The sequence below is a fragment of the Mauremys reevesii genome, linkage group 2 (genome assembly GCF_016161935.1).
Source record: "Mauremys reevesii isolate NIE-2019 linkage group 2, ASM1616193v1, whole genome shotgun sequence".
Classification (NCBI taxonomy): Eukaryota; Metazoa; Chordata; order Testudines; family Geoemydidae; genus Mauremys; species Mauremys reevesii.
The window spans coordinates 64836301-64859097 of record NC_052624.1 but is presented as its reverse complement, the minus strand read 5'-3'; the positions used below and the strand labels follow the sequence as shown (position 1 = coordinate 64859097).

The 22797-nt window shown below is 42.9% G+C and overlaps 1 protein-coding gene across 7 annotated transcripts in view; it reads left to right on the top strand.

Annotated features, from left to right (window-relative positions):
* The first annotated feature begins 1046 nt into the window (after positions 1-1046).
* CPVL (carboxypeptidase vitellogenic like) overlaps positions 1047-22797 on the top strand; it is a 94403-nt gene continuing 72652 nt past the window's right edge. The window contains exons 1-4 of one of the 7 annotated variants that reach the window (XM_039528026.1): positions 1303-1406; positions 8872-9208; positions 19920-20126; positions 21483-21601. In XM_039528026.1, the coding sequence (XP_039383960.1) occupies positions 19937-20126; positions 21483-21601 (309 nt within the window). In that variant the 5' untranslated portion in view covers positions 1303-1406; positions 8872-9208; positions 19920-19936. The other 6 variants (XM_039528027.1, XM_039528024.1, XM_039528025.1 and 3 more) reach the window with 6 other exon arrangements.

Here is a 22797-nt window from a genome sequence, read left to right as displayed (position 1 = left end):
TTTTTGGGGGGCAAAAAGATCATTTCCAAGCAGCAGGGCCTCTATGCCAAGGTGATAAGTACTCTTTGCTCCCATCCCATGAGGATCTTGCTGCTAGAGACAATGCAGACTGAGGACTTTGCTGCAAGAGCCATTGCAGAGGAGTTCATAGTGGGAGATGACACACAGGACAGCAACAGAACTTTCCTGAGGCATCACCCACCCAGCACCTTAATAAAGCTGAATCACTAAACTGGGTTAGGTGTTCGTGCCAGACAAGAAGTTTCTTGGGTAGAGACAGACCTTTAAAAAGACTCTTGGCTCTACTGCTCTTCACTGATCCCAATTTGTTGGATGAGTGAAGTGGTGTTGTCAAGGGAGTATTACCTGTGGGGTATTCTCTCTGGCAGGAGGGAAGGGAGTTGGAGGGACTACTATCAAAGTTACTGAGGGAGGGGAGTTAATTTTACTTTTTATTTTCAAATGTATTCTGTTGCTGTGTTTTCTCAAGTTTATGACTGTGTTCCTTTCCCCTAATAAAGATTTCCTTGTGTGAGCCTCAGACACAAGTCTTGGAGCCTTTGCGAGTGAGGTAAATTCTGACGGTTAAGAGCACCCGCGAAGGGAGTGTTGAGGTTTCTGAGTGATAGGTGGGTGGGTTATTTGCTAAGAGGTGCCCGAGAGCTATTGTATGTATGTCACTGTAAGCAAAAGTGACTGTAAATTAGAGTGAAACTAATGAAGCAGTTTTTATATTTCAAGCTGGGGAAAACAGAAAAGTAAACAGATTAAGTGCTAAAGTAAGCTCGAATTTAATTTTTTCCCATTTGCAATAATATTAGCCTTATTGAGAATACAAAGTTTTGGTAAAAAAAAAAAGCTACATGATTTTTATCTGGTCTTTTAAAATTCACATATTTCTGGACATATCAGCTATTCAGTTCTTTCCAATGCGGTTCCTTTAAGAAGTAAAAAGGGGAAGTGACTGCCGGCAAAGCAGTCCATGAAGAGACTGGGGTAATAACTCTTCGACGACCAGAATGAAAACAGAGGGGTCTCCATTTTCCCATGGGGTAGCAAAACACCAACAAGTTGTGCAGTGCAGAACGGCTCGCACTGCATTGCACATTCCCCCCCGTCTCGGCTCCCAAGGCATCCAGCAGAATTACAGCCCCAAATAAAATGGGGTGCAAATACACAGATTAGTTTACAAAGTTTGTGAGCCCGCCTGGATGCTATAGGATGCTTCGGCCCTGCTGCTCCCTGCTGGATACGACCTGCAAGAGCCTCGGTAGGGGTCAGCTGGTTAAAGTGACTGCTGCCCTTGTGCCTCCCCGTCCTCAGGGTGTTGCTCCGGCTGTGATTGGTGGAGACTGTCCGCGGGGTGCGTGTGACAGGGGTTTCTCCTCCCCCACCCCCGGGAGATGGTGAGTGCTGCGGTTTGTAGGAGCGCGGGCCGCTGCCTGCTGGGTGCCTGGCCTCGCGGCGGCTCTGCACGCCGGGAACCGGGAAGGGAGCAGCGGGGTTCGCCCCCTTTTTGCGGGTGCGTGGAGGGATGGATTTGCGGCTCCCGTGGGCATTGCAGGGGCTCGCAGCCTGCCACAGCCGAGCTGGGGGCTGCTGGAGGGGGTTGGGTTATTGAGCTGGCGAGGCTGGAACAGGCGTGGCGGACTGGAGTAGGGAGAATGTAGTAGCAGGGCAGGCTACAGAGGCCTGGTGGCGTTGCAATACTGGGGGGTGCAGAAGAGGGGGAGTCTGCAGAGAGATGTGTGGAGGGTCTGGGGTAGGGGACAGGCTGGGGAAGGAAGGAGAAGGCGGCAGGTAGCTCTGCCCAGCAGAGGGATTTCTAGTGACCAGGAGAACTTGAGGAAGGAAATGAGTTTGTGTACAATCGTGTGAGCCTTAGGCTACATTCCTGGCTTCTTTCATTGGCATGTAGAGTATGTACTTGGGTAGCCTCCCCCCCCCCCGCATAGGTTAAAGGAGCAGTGTAGAGGGTGAGGCACTGCTTAGGCCAGTAAAGAAACGCCTGAATCCTGTGTACCCAAGTACATACCCTATAGCAGTGGTCCCCAACCTTTTTTGTGGCCAGCACATTCATGTTTTCAGAAGTGTGTGGCAGGCACCAACAATTTTTCAAGGCTTATTTTGTATTTGTACATTAAATAATATGAAAACTATCATATTTAATATAACATAATATATGAATCCATAAGATAAAGGTAATATTACATGTAAAAAGTATTAATTAAATTCGGCAATTACTCTTTCACCTTACCATGTGAATTTGCTGTTTTTTATTTACCTGCAGAAAATTTAAGGGGTTTTTACAGAATAAATATCATAAATAGTTTTCATCTTATTTATTTTAAAAAAGTAAAACATTGTTGAACTGCTGGTCCAAATATATTTATTATTCTTACTTTATCATAGATAGCCAGTTGTGGTTAATTAAAATATTCTTTGTATGTTACTTGTATCTGGATTTCAATAAACAAACAAATATGAAAAAAAAGTTTAACACAAGTTAATCATATACTTTCATCAGCACTTAATGGAAATTAGGTATAATTAATTCACGTGGTTTTTCTAATAAAATCAGTGTGATTTTTGGCACTGCATTTCTTCAGCCAGGTTTTCGTAGTTGGGAGAGTAGGATGATATTACCGTTTGTAAGCAATCGTCAGGATGGGCATCTGTAAGCTGAGATCTGTATTTTGATTTTATGATGTTCATTGTTGAAAACAGAACTTCGCATAGATAAGTGGAACCGAAATAAGATTTTATTTTGTATGCTACATTTTTTAAGGCAGGAAACTTTTTTCAGTCAACCAGATTCCCAAAGTTTTCATCTGTTGCACAGGTTTTTAGAACAATATCATTTTGAAAGTTCAAAATCTCCAGTTCCATGTCTTCTGTTCTTACTTGAATGAGACTCTCAATTGATGTAGCCATTTCTGTTACCTTTATTTGGCCAATAAAAGGATTCACAAGAAAGGCAACTACAGGTTCAATGATGGTGAACTGTTGAAATCTCTTTTCAAATTGTTCCAGAAGTGTTTGAATGTGGATAACAAATGGTGATGGATTAAAATCACTGTCACGTACCATTTTCTTCATACTTGGGAAATGTATGAGAGACTTCGTCTTAATATGTGACATCCACAAGATCAGTTTTGCTTTGAATGATTTTACATAACCTATCATTTGAGCCAAGTTTGTCTCTTCCCTGGAGATCAAGATTTAAAATGTTCAATTTGTCAGTGATGCCAGCAAGAAAAGCTAAGTCCATTAACCAGCTGGAGTCTTCTAGTTGCTCAAAGTTCTGATTTGTGGACTTCAGAAATTCTTTGATCTCTTCAATTAGGCTTAAAAAACATGCAAGAACTTTACCTTTGCTCAGCCGTCATACTTCTGTGCGCAAGATAAAGTCAGATAGTTTATCATCAACATCTTCCAACAGGGCCTTAAAAAGTCAGAGTTGCAAAGGTTTCTCTCGAATCGAGTTATTTTAATAATGACATTCATGACGTGAAAGAAAGAACTTTGACGCACAAAGCTTCTTGGTGGATAATGCAATGATAAGACAAAGTTCGGAAAGGATTCATTCTTTTTACAATCCATTGGCGCTGCCCATTATTGCTGGTGCCCCATCAGTTGTGATTGCAAACAGCTTCTGTAGTGGTATACTAATTGATGTTGCGTATGATTTGAATAAATTATAGATGTCCTCACCCTTTGTTTGCCCTTTCATAGGCAATACTTTTAGTGACTCTTCTTTTACGGTGAAGTCACTAAATACCATCCTCACCATAACTGCCAACTGCGCTGTATCCGATATATGTCGACTCATCGAATTGCAGTGTAAACCAGTCATATATTTCCAAGTCATCCTTTAGCTGAGTTTGCATGTCGCTTGAAATTGCATGTATCCTCCTCGTAACTGTGTTGTCTGATAACTGCAAGTCTTGTATTGCCGACAAAATCTCACCCTTGTTAGGAAATCCTTGAAACAGGCAATCAGCACCAGTCAAAAATGCTTCCTTCACCATCTTGAAAGGGTTTTTGTTCTTTGCGAGCAGATGAGCAATTTTAAAGGAAGCAACAGTAGCACTTTTAGACTTTACCACTTGTCTAGTGAAAACAGATTGCTGGGCAGATAGGTTTGATTTGAGTTGATTAATTTTCTTCTTTCTCAACTCAGATTTAAGTGGATGGCTAATGTCAAAAGAGCCATGATTAGTTTGGAAATGGCGTTCGACATTATGTTTTGTTGGCACTGCAACAGCACCACCGCACAATAAGCAAACACATTTCCCTTTATTTTCAGTAAAACAATAGGATTCTTCCCCCTCTGCATTGAAATAATACGTACGTTGTCTTTTATTTGAGCCACTCATTTTGGGGCAAAATATTAAAAAAAAAAAAAAATCGCAAAGCACAAGAAAACAGCAGTATCAGTGCAGCGGAAGAATACTCACATACAGGGCTGGCTCCAGGCACCAGTGGAGCAAGCACATGCCTGGGGCAGCACATGCTATGAGGCGGCATTCTGTCCATTCCTGGGATGGCAGAGTCGGAGCATTGTTTGTTTGTTTGTTTTTTGTTTTTTTGGCGGCAGTTCTGGGTAGTGCGGAGAGAAGCCGGAGAGAAGCTGCGAAGGCAGAGAACACTGGTGCCTGCAGCCCTGGAGTACTCCGTCCCCGGTAGGCGCAGGGCCGCAGCTTCCCTCCCCTGCTGGGCAATAGGTGGGCCCTGCGCCTGCCAGGAACAGAGAACACCATGCCCGCAGATGTTCAGGTGCGGGCCATGGCTTCTCGCACCTGCTGGGCACTAGGCAGGCACACATAAATGCCCCGGCGGGTGCCGTGGTGCCCGCGGGGACCATGTTGGGGACCACTGCCCTATAGGGCTCTCTACTCAGCCTTTCCTGTCTACACTGCTGTCTTTAGCTGTTTTGTGTCCAACTGCCTCCCTGCTGCTGGAGCCATGCCCTGTGGAAGGAAAAGACTCCAGCAGTGAGGAAACGCCCCAGTGGTGGGGAAGCAGCCGGCAAAGACTCTGCCAGCTCCATGCCTCTGGAGCTCTTCCCTGCTGCAGGGAAAGGCTCTGGCCAGGGGGAAGGGTTCTCGCAGGGGAAAGGTTGCTGCTGCAGCTTTTCCCACTCCCTCTCCACTTCTAGAGCCTTTCACTGATGTGTAGTGACCCATGGCACTGTGGATGCAGCCTGCTTTTTTCACTGCAGTGAGTGGCTACGCATACCCTACACACTGCTGAAAGTGGTGTGTAGTGTAGACATAGCCTTATGGTGCCATAGGCGAAAGGATGACCTTGTGACTAAACTCATGTAGCCAGGCTAAGGAGATCTGTTCCTGAATCTGCCTCAGCCACCCTGCGTGACCTTGGGCAAGTCACATTAGCTTTTACAGAGTGAGATAGAATCAATAATCCTTACTTAAACGCACAGATTTCTGGGGGTTTTTTTCTCCAGGGCAGCTGGACCCATTACTCTTTGAATAGGAGAGGAAGGGTGGCCTTCCATGGCTGGCCTGATGTTAGGTGGTTGCTGAGGTACACAGGCTCTTGGCAGTCTCCTGTTAATTTCAGCAGCTCAGTTGGGGAGGAAATGCTACTTCTTACAGAGGTGTCTGGGGCACCAGGACAGACCCTGAAATAGACATCCTTTGTGTTCAGAGACATACAGGTCACCATATATAGGCTGGGAGTTCCTAGAATTCTGCGTAGGAATGCAGGACTCCTCTGTTCAGCTACTCCAAGATTGAGCTTAAACCCTGCATGAAGATGCAGAATAAGTTACTACACATGCTGATAGGTGGTTCTTGCTAGCTCTGACCAGGCTAGAAAAGGATCGGTGTGTCTTTATCGGGCAGAGAGGATAGCTGTTCAGAAAGCACTCCAAACAGTTAAAGTGGGGAGGAAAATTTAGGTTGAGGTTTATATTCTGATGCCTGTTACCTACAATGCCCCTCCTGGAGTTTGGTTTTAGTATGGACTATATACACTCTCTGTATACACTGTTCAGGACAGGGGAGGAACTCTACTTCCCACATCAAAAGGATGTTGTGAGGATCAGTATGCAGCAGTGCCTTGAACATGTAGAGATACTGATGTGCTTTTTATTAAATAGTCTTCTTGATAGCTTTTAAAAGATCTTGTTAAGGATTCCAGACCCTATTAGTCCAGGGTGACTTGACCAACACTGCGGGTCCGGTAGAGAAGTTGATAGACTTTTCTGAGTCCTGTGATGATATTTGGACTTCAGCTATTACAGAAGGCTGCAGTAGGCGAGATGTGGCTGAGGGAAGAGAGCAATTATACTAGAAGCTCACAGATTAGAAGAGAGCACTGTGGGGAGGCAGCCTCAAAATGTGAAGAATCTTCCAAACAGTCAGATGTTTTTCTGAGTCTCCACTGTGACACTTTTTGGGTTTACCTGATGGGTCTGGAAATAATCACTACCCCCTGCTTACAACGTGAGAGCCTTGTCTGTGTCCACCAGAGGAAACCTTCCCCATCTACTGTGCTGCTGGCAACTTGAGTGCTCCAATCGGGGCTCTACAAGCCCCACTGATTTTACTTAAATCCATTTAGAAATCAATGTAATTAAATCAATGCAATTTGTGTGTAGAGGGAGCTGAAGTTTAATACACTCCCCCAAAACTCTGAGTGACTTAAATGAAGCAACTAATTAGGAAACAAGTGAAATGATGTTTGGGGGGCAGGAGAGAGATGGTATAGGAAGAAAAAAAGGTTATTTCACAGCCATGGAGAAGTAATTTTAGACAGTGAATAAGGACTACTGATCATCCACTAGAGGGCAAACCACTCCTATAGTCTCTCTAACATTAGTGTTAGATGCATCAGAATGCCTAATACCGTAGTCCAGTGGTTCCCAAACTTGTTCCGCTGCTTGTGCGGGAAAAGCCCCCGGGGGGGCGGGGCCAGGCCGGTTTGTTTACCTGCCACGTCCGCAGGTTTGGCTGATCACGGCTCCCAGTGGCTGCGGTTCGCTGCTCCAGGCCAATGGGAGCTGCTTCCATTGGCCTGGAGCAGTGAACCGTGGCCACTGGAAGCTGCGATCAGCCGAACCTGCAGACAGGGCAGGTAAACAAACCGGCCTGGCCTGCCAGGGGCTTTCCCTGCACAAGTGGTGGAATAAGTTTGGGAACCACTGCCGTAGTCATAACTAGACCTGTGCAAATAACTGACTGATTTGCTAGCATTTCCAAAAAGTTTCTGTTCCAGGTTGACCTGAACTGAACGTTTTGTTTTTTTTAAATAATTTTCAGCTGATTGAAAAGTTGGGGGAAAAATTTTGTTTCATGTTGAACAAAACATTTTTGCTTGAGAAATGATTTTTTTTTATTTTGGCCATTTAAAACTTTTTTTTTTTTTTAAGATAAAAGCATAGTGCTCTATTCACAAGAGGCTTAGGCACTTCTGGCATGGCCAAAACCAAGGTAGGAATGGCATCTGGGATGTGAGAGAATCAGATGTGAATCCTTGCCCAGGAGCAGGGGTTTGTACCCAGGTTTCTCCTCTTTCTGGTGAGTGCCCTAACCAACAAACTATTGGCCATGGCTCTCAGTCTTTCCTGTTGAAGCTGTTCCACTTGTGTAAATATGTATTGGAGTAGGGGCTGGAACCTGGGTGTCCTGCCCAGTGGGTCCCCTAATCACCAGACAATAAAGATATTCTCTCTCTCTCTCTCTCTCTCCCCCACCCACAGTGAAATTCAACAGGAGAGACTGAGAGAGACCCGCCCCCAGAACACCCTATAGCCCAGTGATAAGAACACTCACCTGGGATAGGAAGGGGGAAAACCTGGATTCCAGTCCTCACTCCAGAGCGGAATTCAAATCTGGGTCTCCCACATCCCAGGTGACTGAGTGCCCTAACTACAGTGGGGTGGAGGTGGCACCACTATTATCACCTCCTCCTTGGTGTTGTGAATCTAGCCCAAAAAATGGTTCAGTTAAAATGAACCCCCAATTAGATATTTCCTACATTTTTTTCCTTTTCTTTGAAATATTCATCAAAATTGACATGAATTTGTGAAATGTTTCAATCAACCTGAATACATTTTTCATTAAAAAAAAAAAAAAGTTTTGGCTGAAAAATCTTGTCCAGCAATAGTCATAACCTCTCTCCTTCATATATGATCTTTGCATGAGTTCAAAGAAATTTAACTGTGTGGAAAGCTTGAATGGGTAATAACAAGCCATTTTAGTGCCAGAGGGACAGAAAGAAATTGTGATAAAATTTTATTAATGATCTTAATTTGAAAACGTGTATGAAATTCTTAATATTTTTCTATTTAAAAAAGAAAAGAAAACTTCCTGCATATTTAGCCCTCAGAGTAAATGTAACATTGAGGCCAAACCAATTGTATCTAGCCATAGTTATAGGGATGTGTATCTAAATATAAAACTTATGATGGAACCTATTGCAAACTTATGTACAGATTCGCTATTATGCCTCAGTATTACATACTCCACTAAGAATAATTGTCAGGACCTCTGTCAAATTCACATTCATCTCTAAATGTGTATGTAGCTAATTGTGATCAAAGCATCATTATGAATTCCTATATCTGCTGAGACAAGTGGCTAGTCACCTAGTTTTCCACAAAGTGGTATGGTGACATGAAGCATTGTGCCAACATTCCTGGCTGATGTGGCACTGCCATTCCTCTCTGTCATGATGTTTTACTACCAATGTTGCACCCAAATGTTTCTTAAAGAGAAGACACCAGAATTTGATGTAAAAAGGTCATTTAAAACTATCTGAAGAAGAATCTATCTAGCTATTTAAAATAAATAAATAAAACAAATGGGTGGTTGATAAACTTTTTCTTGTTCATGAGTTTAGAGAAGCGTCTGATCTAGAAGGACTTCTCCTGGAGACACAGAGCATCTGAGAAGCTTATGAACCTATTGGATTGCAGGCCTGCCAGCAGCTGAAGCCCTTTCTGTCAGAGTTATTGCCATTCTGTGGGCATAAGCAGCTAGCATTCTCTGTGGAGCTGTGTCAGCAGCTTATCTGGTTATTGCTTAACCGGTTTCCTTGAAATTATTGCTGTACTGTGAAGAAAAGTTTTGAAGGCTGTGATTAACAAGTAGCTCCACCCGGTTGTTGTGGGAACTGTGAATAAAATTCCTACTTGTTGGTGCTTGTAAAGCAAGAATTGGGGTAATCAGTTTAACTGGTAAGAACTCATTTTTAATAGCCTTTATTGTCGTTTTGGGTGAGCTAATTATATGCTGTGCACTTAACCCAAGACTAACCAGGAAATGTTGAAATATATCACTGATTCTTTTTAATGCTTTTTATGAATAATGCAGCTGACGATAAGAATCTCTGCGGTGTGGTTCTGCCTATTAATGAATTTTTGGCTGCTGTGACTGAGTAACTTACTCAACAAAATTTTTTGGCTCCATGTGTGTTTTGATAGTTGCTACTAAGAGCGATTGATTTCACTACTTGCCAAAGGGGTCATGAGTCTTTGCCAAACAAAATGGGAATGTTGTACCATTCTGAAGTATTGTACAGAAACAGATTCCTTTCTTAACTTGTAATGGTTTAAAATAATTCTACTTTGCAAATTTAGCTTCACTACAATTGAGATGCATTTAAAGCTGTTTGACAAAGCAAAGGACTATGTGCTAGGAATGTTTTGCAATAGAAGACTTTATAATACATTCACCCTTTTCCATTGCAATTAATCTACAGTAACATTTGTGTCCATCACATATACTTAATTTATAAGCAAATCCAGGTTTTTTTAAACTCTGGGCTCCAAAGGTCAATGATGTACAACAGAGAAACTGTTTGAGACTTGTTTAAGAATTAGATTGAGCATCAAGCATAATCTAGTTATCAGGCATACATTGAAACATGACAGTTTGGCTGCCCGCTTGTATTGGTGGTAGTGTAGTAACACTTTCCTAGCCTGCCTAGAAGTAAAAAGCAACATAATGTGTATATTTAGTACACTCAATCTCAAAGTGAAAGGCTTTCAAATTAAATGACAACTCCAGCTCTTTAAACTTTGTTTGCTTTTAGTATTTATTGAAAACATGCACTGTTCATATTTGGTTTCTTACTATAACCGCTTTAGTGTATTACATAATTCTGGGGCAAATAGTAAGGACTTCCATCAGATAGTCTCAATGCACTCCAAACATCCAGCTTTTCTTTAACTATTTATGTAGGAAGTTTTAACAAGTTTACAAATTCTTGTCATGTAAATATCAGAAACAAAACAATCATTACAACAGTTCTCTTTTGTTTAGAGACATTACACAGAAATACAGTAATCGGATCCTTCTATTTAACAGGGTGTTACGATGTTACAGAATGAGTATCATTACAACACCTTTGTTGTTTCCAGTGATTTTATTAAGTTAAGTGAAATCTCTATACACACATACTTAACAGGCCAGATATGGCTGTCAGATGTTAATATTAAAAAAAAAAAAAAAAGTCAGGTATGTTGCCTTTTTTTTTATTATTATTTTTATTTTTTTTGGCAGATGAATGTACTTTTTCTGAGTACTGAATAAAAGATAACCAAATATCTAAGTATCTGTCCGCTGTTTTGCTGGTATGTAACTGATGTCTTAATTTTTCTATAACTACAGCCTCCCATATTTTTTTTTTTTGAACCAATAGCCAAGCAGCTACTAGCAGATGAGAGATTAATTCGTCATTTTCTTTTGTGTGACCATTTTCACTAGGAAGCCCCAGGAGGATTACCAAAGGATCATTTGGTAATAAAAATCCAACAATTTATGCTTTTGCTTCCAGATTGCATCCCGATATTTTCTTATGGCTGGACGTGTCCACCATATATGCATAAAATCTCCTCTTTCACCACAATTTCTTAAACATTTTTCTGCATTCAATCGCTCTATATTTGTTTAACCTGTCTGGTATGAGGTACCATTGAAACAGTATCTTAAAGAATTTTTCTTTTATTGTACTAGAGGCTGAGGTTGCTGGTCCTCTTTTCCAGATCAATACCCATTCTTCTAGTGTAATTTTTCTATCTGCATTCTTTCCCCAGTGTGTGATATATGGCCTTCTTTTTTTCCTCTTTTTTGGGGGTGGGGGGTTAGGAAAGCTGTCTGCAAAGATTGATATAAATTAGTTACTTTTTTTTGTTTCCTAATTGGCCAGATTAGGAAACAAAAAAAAAAAAAGTAACTACTTTATATGATGATAGCTTTCTGTATAAAACAGGTTTCTAGAAAATTGAGATACACAGTGCCTGATTTGAAAGTACTGGTACTAGGGGAGAGTGGGCCAGTTAGTTAGTTATTTTTGATCTCTAAATAAGTTAGAAAAGTTTCTTTACTGAATAGCTGGCCAACTGTGTGTATTCCATGGGTCTCCCGTCTTTGAAGATCTCTGGTTTGTGATTTCAGTTAACATCTGGATTATTTGCAATGGGTGTCATTGGTGAACTAAACATTCAGCTTTAACATGAGGTAGGTAATTTTATCTTTACAGATTGGGAAAGAGAAGTAGGGGTAAATGAATTACCTTTTGTCATCGAGAAAGTATGTGATACAGCTTTGAATAGAGCCCATACTGCTGCCATCTCCTAGTGATGTGCCTGATGGGAGTTCGAATCCTTTTTCGCCTCTGAGAAGTAACTTGGAGATTGCTTTAAAGTGCTATAAAACTCCAAAGTTGTGGGTTGAATTATAAACTGAACTGTATAATTTAGAACTCTGCTTGTAAATGAATAGAACAGCATTAAAGCAGTGGTCATAAATTGATTCCAGTGGAACATGTTTCTCCATTTTTCATTGTGCAGTATCCATTCTGAGCAGATTTTTCACTAGAAGGTTAAATAATGAATATCCATTTACATGATAAACCGAAGGCTGTTGTATCTAGCTATTGTGGCTGGGAAGGTAGTATAAATCTTCAGATTTGTAAATCAGTTTCTTGCAAGAATTCTGTGGTTGCTTTCAGTTATTCACTGAAGAGTGATTTTAGTGTTAATGAAAGCAGCAAAGAGTCCTGTGGCATCTTATAGACTAACAGAAGTTTTGGAGCATGAGCTTTCGTGGGTGAATACCCACTTCGTCGGATGATGAAAAGTGCTAGACTGACATAGTGGTAGCTCTAATTTGAGACATTGTCCGGCTCAGAAAAATGAGAAGTGAATCAAAGTAAAATATATTTACAATCATCCCAGTTCTATGCCACTTGCCTTCAAGATACCTCTCTTTAATTCCAAGTGCTATATACCGGTATCTACATTCCTCTACTGCAGTGGTTCCCAAACTTGTTCTGCTGCTTGTGCAGGGAAAGCCCCTGGCAGGCCAGGCCGGTTTGTTTACCTGCCACGTCCGAAGGTTTGGCTGATCATGGCTCCCAGTGGCTGTGGTTCGCTGCTCCAGGCCAATGGGAGCCGCTGGAAGCGGCGCGGGCCGAGGGACGTACTGGCCGCCGCTTCCAGCAGCTTTCCCTGCACAAGCGGTGGAACAAGTTTGGGAACCACTGCTCTACTGTATCCAGTACCTCTCCCTTATTTTTTTTTCTTTGCCCATGCCTGACTTTGTGAGACTCCTTTTAACATTTATGCTGTACATCTGGAACACCCTTGTGTGCCAAATTCTCATTTTCTACTTCCTTACAGAATTTCTAAAGATACACCTATTCCACACTATGTCGATAATGAAATTGCCATTCTCTCTATATATACAATAATAAGTAGAACCACCTTGTGCTTTTAAGAAGTGGAATAGGGACGCTGTTACTTGTTTGACATAGCTCTCCTATACATTACAGATCACCATGCACCCTTTTAGCACTTAATGCGTGTCATTCTTAGCTTCAGACATAACGGTGTAGAACTTCTGTCATCAAGAAGAAAGCCCTATGTAGGGCAACTGCATCAGTTTCCTACATTGTGGTTTACTTTCCAGCAAGGGCTCCAAAGTAGCAGTAGCATTTCAAGGAAGGCACCTGCACTTCATTGAATAGCCACAGCAAAGGAACTGAAAGGCACTCCTGAAAGTCAATTAATTGATCCTCCTAAAATGCTGACCTAGTGCCACCATTGCTGATATTTAGAAACTGAAGTTCTCTTTATTCCGAGAACGTGAATAGCAGCAGAGCAAGCATCTCAACCCTGTTTTGCAGAGACCACTTCTGTGGTTGAGAAGGAGCACTTAAGTTGAAAATATTGGGGACGATTTTTCAAAAAAGCCTTATTGAGCTGAGGGTGATGTCAAATCAGAGTGAAGGGAGGAATAATGGATTAGCTTTCCTTTCCTCATAAACCTGCCTGCCTCAGTAGAAATAAGAAATATAGAATAAGGGGAAAGGAGGGGGGGCGAAGAGGCAGAAAATAACTATAGAATTGACTCTTCTGCACTACTTTAAAATCCTAGATGTAGTTTGTGGGATTGGAATGGTAGGTGGGGAGGTTGATTCCATAGATCCACTGCTGGGGGAAAAAAAGTGTTAAAATTCCTAGGGTCAGATTCTGCCACTCGGTCATAGTGAGTAGCACCTCGCTCTGCAAACAGCTCCTTGCAGTCAATCAGCAGGACTGCACATCTAGTAATGCAGCAGCGGTACTATGCATTGTAAAAGTGGCAAAATCTTGGTCCTTAGTTGGGAAGTATATTTAGAGCCAAAAGGAAAACCTTTATAGTTCAATTAAATTAAAAAGTACAAAATTTACTTGCCACTTTTTTTATCCCAAGGTGAGAAAACGGACATTGATCATGGGAAAACTGACTTTCTTGCCACTTTCTGATGTGGCTTCTCTGGAAGCAGCTCCTCCATCCTGACAGATGGAGGATGCTTACTCTTCTTCTCCTGTTTTTCCTAAACCCTGTTTTCTCCTCCTCCTCCATCTTCATTCACTGTATTTCACATTGCGATGACATGACTTCATTCTTCTAAATGTGTGGCTTCTTGTTGCAAACCAGGAGGATACACTATTATACACAATTATTTTAAGCAATTATGTAGCTTAATATACATTTATTCAGATTCTTTTTACATTTATTATGTTAGAAAATGGTACATGATGAATTTCTTTGATTAAGTTGTAATTTGTGTAAACTTTATTTGGGTGGAAATTCAGTGTCAATCAAAAATGCACAAACAGAATTCAAATATTTATTAATAAAAGTACCTTAAATATGCTGCATACATACACTTTTTTTCTTATCAAAATGTTTTTTAAAAACTGATTTATTAAAATAAGGAAAGTATGATCTGTAGTTAATGAATTGAACGGCGGGAGCTCGAGGGCCGGATAAAAATGTCTGATGGGCTGGAAGCAGCCCACCGGCTGTAGTTTGCCCACCTCTGAGCTATAATATTGACATATGTTATCCTAGTTCCCCTAAAGATGCCAACATTGTTAATTACTTCACTGCTGCTCCCCTCAGTGGAAACAATGTAATAAGCTCCTTGAGTTCTTCAGCACCCTTTTGCAATAGACTAGAAAATGTGCGGCAGTTTCATTTAAATTTGAGGTTGTTTTTTTATTTTGTTTTGTTTTTTGAAAATGAATGAAATATGCCTTGGAACTTCAGTCGTGGCCCTTGTGCTTAGCACTGTACAAGTACAGAACTCCCTCCACAGATGCCTTGAAAGTCCCATCTCTCTCTTCCCCAGCCCCTCAAACCACCAAAGGAGTAGCATGGGCTACTGTACTGATTTTTATTTTTTTTTTAAATTAAATAACGCTACCACACTTTCCAGTTTGCTGTTCCAAAGGTACTGCAGAATTTAGGGCTAGCTGTCTGTGGAATACACTGGCTTGGCTGTATTGCACTGTACAAAGTTGAATCAGTAGGGTTTGAAGAGTGAAATTGCATCCTGCATGGTCACCCAGGTTGTCTTTTCACTCGTTTCCATTCCCCAAGACTGGGCTTGCCGAATAACATTGTCTTCCTCGTTAAATCCATAAAAGGAAATAACTCGTAATGCTAGGAGGTGTATTCACTAAATGGTTGACTGACTTCATGTAGGTGTAAGTGGTATGTTTTTCACATTATTGTGAAAGTGTAAAGTTTAACTTCAACACGTTACTTTCAGTTCCATCTTTTTAATTTGCCTTACATTCTAAACTTTACAATATAGTCTTGGTGCTACTGAACTACATAACTGGGCTGTTCTTGGACATTGCTAAGAAGTGAAAAAGTTTAAGGAACCATCTACCTACCTGTTTCTTCTACCGCTTGCATCATGTGCTACATTGCTGAACTGTGAGAGGCTCAAAAAGCACTTAGTTTTGTTTCTATTAAGCACCGTGATCACAATCAATCCATAATAAGCCACTTAGCCATTCTTCCTCATAATTATTATATTTTAGCAGCTATATAGGAACACGGACTACAAATACAAAGTGAAACAGGAACTGGGCATTACCAGTAAGATACCTGGATGCATTAAAACCATGTATTACTGTTGTGTCCTTTCTAAAGAGACACTTAATTTCCACAGAAATGGGCAGACCCTGGGGCGTAACTCAGTTGCACAAGGCACTGGTAATGGAGAGTGGTGTGTGTGCTCATGCAAATCTGGTTTAAAGCTCAGTTTTGCACCCTCCTGAATCCTCCTGCTGTTCTGTACAGGGCCGCTCTGACTTACTGTACTTTGGCAGCAACAGTCTCAAGGGGCTGAAGATGCAGCAGAGGGTGATGATGGAAGGACACCTTGGTGTCTGTGTTCAGGGATAAGAGGCCCCAAGAGCCCCTCCATCTATTATATGCCACAAAAGGATCACCATTACATTGGGGTGATCTTCCTTTGTCTGGTTAAGATAGCTTTGAGACTGGATTATACTTGCAGTGAATTGCAAAGTGGCTGCTCTGCTTTGAAGAATTTGGCCTAAAATAAATTTGTTCTATCAAAGTAGCTCAACATACTTCTAGATGAATTTGTCACTGAAAAGCTAATCTTTTTACTGAACACTTTAATTTTCTTAAACATATTTGAAAAGAACATCAGTTTATAAAGAGTTGGAATTAGGCTAGTTACTTAAACATTAGTGTGAACTGTTACCTCATCTTTATTTTTGACATTACGAGCTTTCTACAATGCTATTAAAGTAGCTGATTTGAATCCCAGAAACTACTTGTCTCATGTATTCTGTTGTCCCAAGGTAGCACTTACTGAGACTCATCTGTCTAAAACAGCTTGCCGGTTGTTGATATAAATCCACATCACATGCATGCAAATAGTTGAAAGATAACGACAAAGGTCTCGTGTGGAGATGGCCAAGTCCTGGTATATTGCTTTTTATAGTGTCGGAATAGACTAGGGTTACCACCTTTCTAATTGCTGGTAACTGGATTCCCGAAGCCCTACACCCTGTCCTGCCTCTTCCCCCAAGGCCTTGCCCACGTCTCTTGCTCCTCCCCTCCCCCGGTCACCTTGCATGTAGGAGGTAGCCCTGGCTGAGCAGGGGCTGGCACGGGTTAATGACCGGGCATCTCCCCATGCCCTGCGGTAACTGAGCTTTTCGTTCAGGTGCTATTTAGGGTTGCTAGGTCCCCAAAACTGGACACATGGCAACCCTAAAAGGCACCCAAACACAGATGCCAAAAACCAGGCCTGTCTGGGTAAAACCCGGATGGGTGGCAACCCTACAATAGACTAGCAGTGGCTTGCTAAATGGGACTGATAGGGTGTATAGACCCCACACTGGTGAGGTGGATGCCAAGATGCCTGGGGGCAGGGCTAGTCCCACCCCTCCAGATCTGTCAGTCATGTGGGACAAGTCCTTTAAAAGGAAGGAAAGTCCAGTCAGCTGGGAGGAAAGGGGCAAGAATGCCTTCCTGGGGAGACTCCTGGAGCCCAGAGTTGGGAGCCCTTCACCCCAACCCTACAGAGAGTGCAGAGAACTCCCAGGGTAAGCTAGAGAGATTTATGGAGGCCTGCAAGGATGAGGCAGCAGGGGGCAGTCAGGGACAGTGGCAGGGGTTCTGGGGCAGTCAGTGGACAGGGAGAAGGGGTGGTTGGATGGGGCAGGGGTCCTGGGAGGGCCATCAGGAATGAGAGGAGGGGTTGGATGGGGTGGCAGGGGTCCAGGGGCAGTCAGGGGACAGGGAGAAGGGGTGTGTGGCTCAGGCAGGGGTCTCAGAGGGGCAGTCAGGGAACAAGGGTTGGATGGGGCAGGATTCCGGGGTGGGGGGAGGCAGATAGAAGGTGGGGGCTGGGCCATGACCCCCTCCCCTAACCGGCCCTCCATACAATTTACGAAACCCAATGTGGCCCTCAGGCCAAAAACTTTGCCCGCCCCTGATCTATGAACTTATTTCACATTGGGAAAATTTGAAGTGTGCTTAAATGTTCTTAAATTCTGAGGGCTTCCTTTGTGTTATGATTAGTGGGGCTTTTTTATTGGTGTCTGCCTTGCAGGAAGGTCACAAGAACATTGAAGTACATGTACTTAAAACAAATATATTATGGTCTTTAAATGAATGACTTAAAATAGTGAAGAAAAACTTGACTTGAAGCAGCTATAAAGATCCAAGCAAAAGCATCAGTTTTCTTCTGCAATGATTTTCTCCAGGGCTAAAACTGGAAAGAAAGATAAGAGGAAACATTCTCAGGTCATTCTGTTCTTAGCAGAGATGTGTGTGACAGTAAAGGTTCACTTGTCATAAATCTGCAATACAAGAAAATCCATTTAGAGCTAGGGCAAATAAATGCTCCAACTTCTTTTACATTAGAGAACAGTTCTGTTGCTGAATGATCTCTGAACACAACTGGAATTATCATTGATTTACTTTGGTCTCTTAAGCCTTGTCTGTATTTACAGAGGGCCTGTGCAAGGAAGCAGTATCTCTTGCTATTTTAATCTGCTGCTTCTAACATGGCTCCAGCCCCCATGTGGAAGGGGCCCTAAATGTAACAGCTGGTGTGAATGTTTATATCTTTACATGTATATTAACTTTTCAGTAAAACAGAGACAGAGGGCTGAAATGTTTGCACTTCCTTATGGTTTGTTTCTTCTGTGCTGTCTCTGTGAAGTAACACTGCTTTTAATTCCAAGGGATGCTGGGGGCTGAAGGAGGGGTAACCTGTTGTAATGGGCTCCTGAGGTACACTACATGCTTGTAAGAGGGTTGCTGCCTCTGCGTAAACTTTTTAGCTGTACCACTGCCTCAGTTTCCCCTTTGTATATAACAGCATGCCACAAATCTTAGTAACATATAAGATCTTCCTTCTGGGTCTTCAAATACCATTCAAAATGGCCCCCACCCTTTACAAAGCAGGTTTTCTCAAGTCTTTCTCCTAAGTCCTGGGGCCCATCCCTTAATGCGAGAGTTCCAGGCAGCTGATTCACTGCTCAGCTACAAGGGTTCACACTATCTTCAGGCTGTCCCTGCCAGGGGCGGCTCTAGGAATTGTGCTGCCCCAAGCAGGGCGGCACGCCGCGGGGGGCACTCTGGTGGTCGCCAGTCCCGCGGCTCTGGTGGACCTCCCGCAGACGTGCCTGCGGAGGGTCCGCTGGTCCCGCAGCTCCGGTGGACCTCCCGCAGGCACGCCTGCGGATGCTCCACTGAAGCCGCGGGACCAGCAGACCCTCCGCAGGCATGTCTGCGGGAGGTCCACCGGAGCCACCTGCCACCCTCCTGTGGCACGCCGCCCCAAGCACGCGCTTGGCGCGCTGGGGTCTGGAGCCGGCCCTGGTCCCTGGCTTGCTTACCAGCTTCTTGCCCCAGCCGTGTTTGGGCGCACTCTGTTTATTGGACCCTCAGTGAGCTCATGCAGCTCTTTTTCCTCTTTGGTCACAGGGATTTAGTCCTTGGCCCAGCCTCTCTTCAGCTATTTCCTGGGCTCTGCCATGAGGGAAGTAACAGCTCTTCTCCAAGCTTCCCCAGATAGAGGCTTTCAAGCAGCCCCTGCTTCTCACACAGGCCTTCTCCCAGACTGGGCAACTGGCCTTGACTTTTATTGTCTGCCTTGCTTATGTGATCCCAGGACACTCCAGTTAGTCCTGGTGGACTACATCCCTCAGAATTTCCAGCTGTGCTGGGTCATACCTGCACTTCCAGGACCTAGTGCCCTGGTACAGTGCTGTACAAATAAAATCCCCAAATCCTCAATGTGTAGGCTTGACAACTACAGATACACTATAAAAATAACAGTTGGAAACTCTTTTACCTATGACTTGCTCCCTTCCCCTCCAATGACTGATGTCAGAACCACCACAAGGAAGTATTCGAATGAATAATTTATGTCACTGCAGCGCCTGGAGGTCCAGATCAGGGATTGTGCTTGGCACCTTGCACACATAAGAAAAAGATGGTCTCTACACCAAAGAGCTTAAGTATTAAATATTCTGCTTTCTGTGTTGGTGTTTTGTTTCTTGTTTTTGTACTTGCAACCATTGAAGGAGAAACAATATTGAACGCTGCACATAAGACTTGTACATAGGTTGTTTTTAAAATGCAAAAAAATCACTTTTTTAACTCTGATGTGGATGTGGGTGTGGGTCTGAGCCAACATTCCAGAGGGAAACAACTCCAAAGTTCAAAATACTGAAGAGCAAAACTTGTACTCTGTAGTGTGGGCCGCTCACTGGTTTAAGAATAATATTACTGATGTCGGATCTCGCCTCTTAAGAATATTTGTGACAGCTTTCTGGTTTCCCCTCAGTAGTGCAAGTTGTCTGCTTTGTGCTTGTAAAACAGCAGCAACTCTCTATATTTGTGCTTTATTGCTGTGGAAGTGAGAACAACTTAAAGAAGTGAAAGTGCTTTGTTCTGCAGTAGATATTAGATAATGGGTGCCTAGAGGATTCCTAATGTGTGTGTTAAGATGGGGATAAAACTATATGACATGACAAACCATTAAGCAAAACAAAGTGATTGCAGCAGCAAATTCCTTTTTGTGTCTGACTTGTGGTATGCTGTCTTTTCTAGGGGGTTTAAATGACAAAATGTGGAAGGCGACTGTTCTGCTGACTTTGCTGAGCCTGAGTGTGACCTTCGAGCTAGGTCATGCTCGTAAACAATGGAGTGTCTTTCGCAACATGTTTAAAAGGATCCGCTGTTCCACACCATCAAGAGGAGACCCAGGACAGCCACTCTTCCTTACCCCTTATATTGAAAGTGGGAGACTTGAGGAAGGTAAGAAGATGTTTACAAGTTACCTGCCTAGAAAAACGACCTCTTTCTAAACTTTCTGTAGAACCCTTACTAACTTGCACTAATGACTGGGAACAGCTGTTCATTACTGAAGCTTGGAAGCTATAGGGTATGTCTACACAAAGTCAAATAAACCTGTGGCTGGCCCAGGTCAGCTGACTCGGGCTCCGGGGATGAAAAATTGCTGTGTAGATGTTTGCGCTTGGGCTGGCGCCTGAGCTCTGTGAGGATGGAGGGTCCCAGAGCTCAGGATACAGCCTCAGCCTGAATTTCTACACAGCAAATTTTAGTCCAGCAGCCTGAGCCCAAGTCAGCTGACCTGAGTCAGTTGGAGCTGTGCTGCGGAGCTTTTATCCCCGTGTAGACATTGAACAACAAGGAGATTGTGCAGCATAATGAATTGTTCACTTGGCAAGTGCAGATTTAGTTAGCTGTGATGCTACATAAAATATTACTAAACATAATGTAAAATAATCTTTTAAAAGAATTGAGGTATTAGAAACTTGAGGCCTACCTATAGCCCTCTGCTGTGGAAGTGCCTTGAGAAGTACAGAGATAGAAGAATAAGAATTTTGACGCGTAAAATCTCACTGTTAAAGTGCAATCTCATTTTAACACCTCTACAATTGTTCACTTAAATTGGTACAAACGTGTGGCAAATGACATGGATATAGGAGCCGACTAAGATGGTTCAGATGTTGCATCTCATACAAGAAAAGTTGCATCCTAGAGAGGGTCTGATTGATGAGAGAAACTCCATTGCTTTTCTTGTATTTGTTTTACTTGTTGCTTTTTAGTAAGGGGATCAGTGTTCTTCCCTTTCAGATAGAGCCCTGACTGCCGTACATGTGTGTTTGTAGTAAATGTAGAATTGATATATATGTAAATTCTAAGTTCAGGCCCATCTCTAGACATGGCACACAGAATCTGAACCATCCCAGCCTTTGGGAAATTTCAGTTTGGAGTGTTGCATCTTAGAATCCCACTAATATACTTAATGCTGAGGGAGAGGGAGGCATTTCTGTATTCAGGCTGTGAAAATTTTGAGAACCACAAGTGCTCTTGGATGTTGCCTCTCATTCACAACTGAGGTCTTCAGAGTGATGAATTCCCATTCCAGATCCCATGGAGAAAGGGTAGGGTCCAGAAAGCATGGCTGCTTGAGGGGTAGTATTTGCTATGAGAGGCAAGTGGGTAGTGGGCTGTTCCCTCCCTGTTCTCTTCTCTGGTCAGTAAGGGATCTGCATGTCCCTAGGTTTATTCCTTGTAATGACAGACATGTTAACCTGAATACTCCTCTCTTTATTGCTTGTTTCAATCTTTTTTGTCTCTCTCTAGGAAGGCAGTTAAGTTTGGTTGGGCCTCTCCAAGGAGTAAATGTGAAGAGTTACTCTGGCTATCTCACAGTGAACAAGACTCACAACAGTAATCTCTTCTTCTGGTTCTTCCCTGCAGAGGTAAATGTACTATTGAGATGAAATACTCCTGTGCCATTTAAAAAACAACACCCCTCCACACTTGATGGCATTGCTTAGTGTATTTACAACAGAAAGCTGACTACAGAATAGCAGTACTTTACCTTTAAAGCTAGGCATAACACAAACCAAACATGAGCATCTATTTAATAAGGGTGAACATCTATTTAATGGTAGCCAGACAACACAATACATTCCTCTTGAAAGGACTGCTTGTACTTTATCTCCTTCTTTTCCCCAGCCACAACATTCTAGGTGGCTGCAGCTTGGCTTGAAATGGCTGTAGGCTGATTTGAGAAGTCTAAAATTGATCTCAGATCAGTTTGTGTGTGTGAGAGAGAGAGAGACAAACTTGTGCAAACTTGCTGTAATGTAGGGAAGCTGCGTCTAGAGGGGTTTTCCTAAGCAACTTTTTATAGAAATAGGCAACTGTGAGAATGAAATGGTTATCATTTTCGTTATTGCAAATTCATTTCCTGTATCTTTACTCACACTCTCTTCCTTGTCCTTGATCTCACTAGCCTTCTTATTTGTAACCTTCTGCCTCTTCCTTCTTATGTTTCCTGTATAGATTGAACTTTTGTCAATCTGTTCCTTAGCTGAGAATTATCTCAAACTCTAATTATGCCCATTTCATCATGTATAGGATAGAAAGCTTGTGATTGTAACTTTGTTCTCTTAAAAATAAATCTTGGATGGCTTTTAAAAAAAAACAACGGGGAAAATCAGTGTTCAGTTTCTAATCTTGGTGTTCAGTATTGCTGTAACTATTAGATTGCAGGGGAATTCATTTAATATTCTGAAATTACTAGAGAATGTAGGGGAAGCTGTAGTGCAGGGGTGTCCAAAGTTTTTGGGGAGGCCAAAATAAAAAAAAAAAGCAAGGCCACACCACACACACAGTGTAGCCCGGGCCGGGCGAGCGGACCTGCCCAGCGCAGCTGACGCTGCGGCGGTCCCGCTCCTTCCCTCGCTCTCCGCTCGCCATGGCGCCGGCAGGTCGGTCCACGGGCCGAACGGCCGACCTGCCGCAGCCGCCGGGCGGCGGAGCGGAGCTGAACCGGGCAATAAAAACTGAAAAAACCCCCGGCGCCGGCCCAGGGCCGCCGGGTGACACCCCTACCTGCTGTAGTGAAATATAGTATTGAACCTTAGAGAGCTGATATTTTCCAGACTGT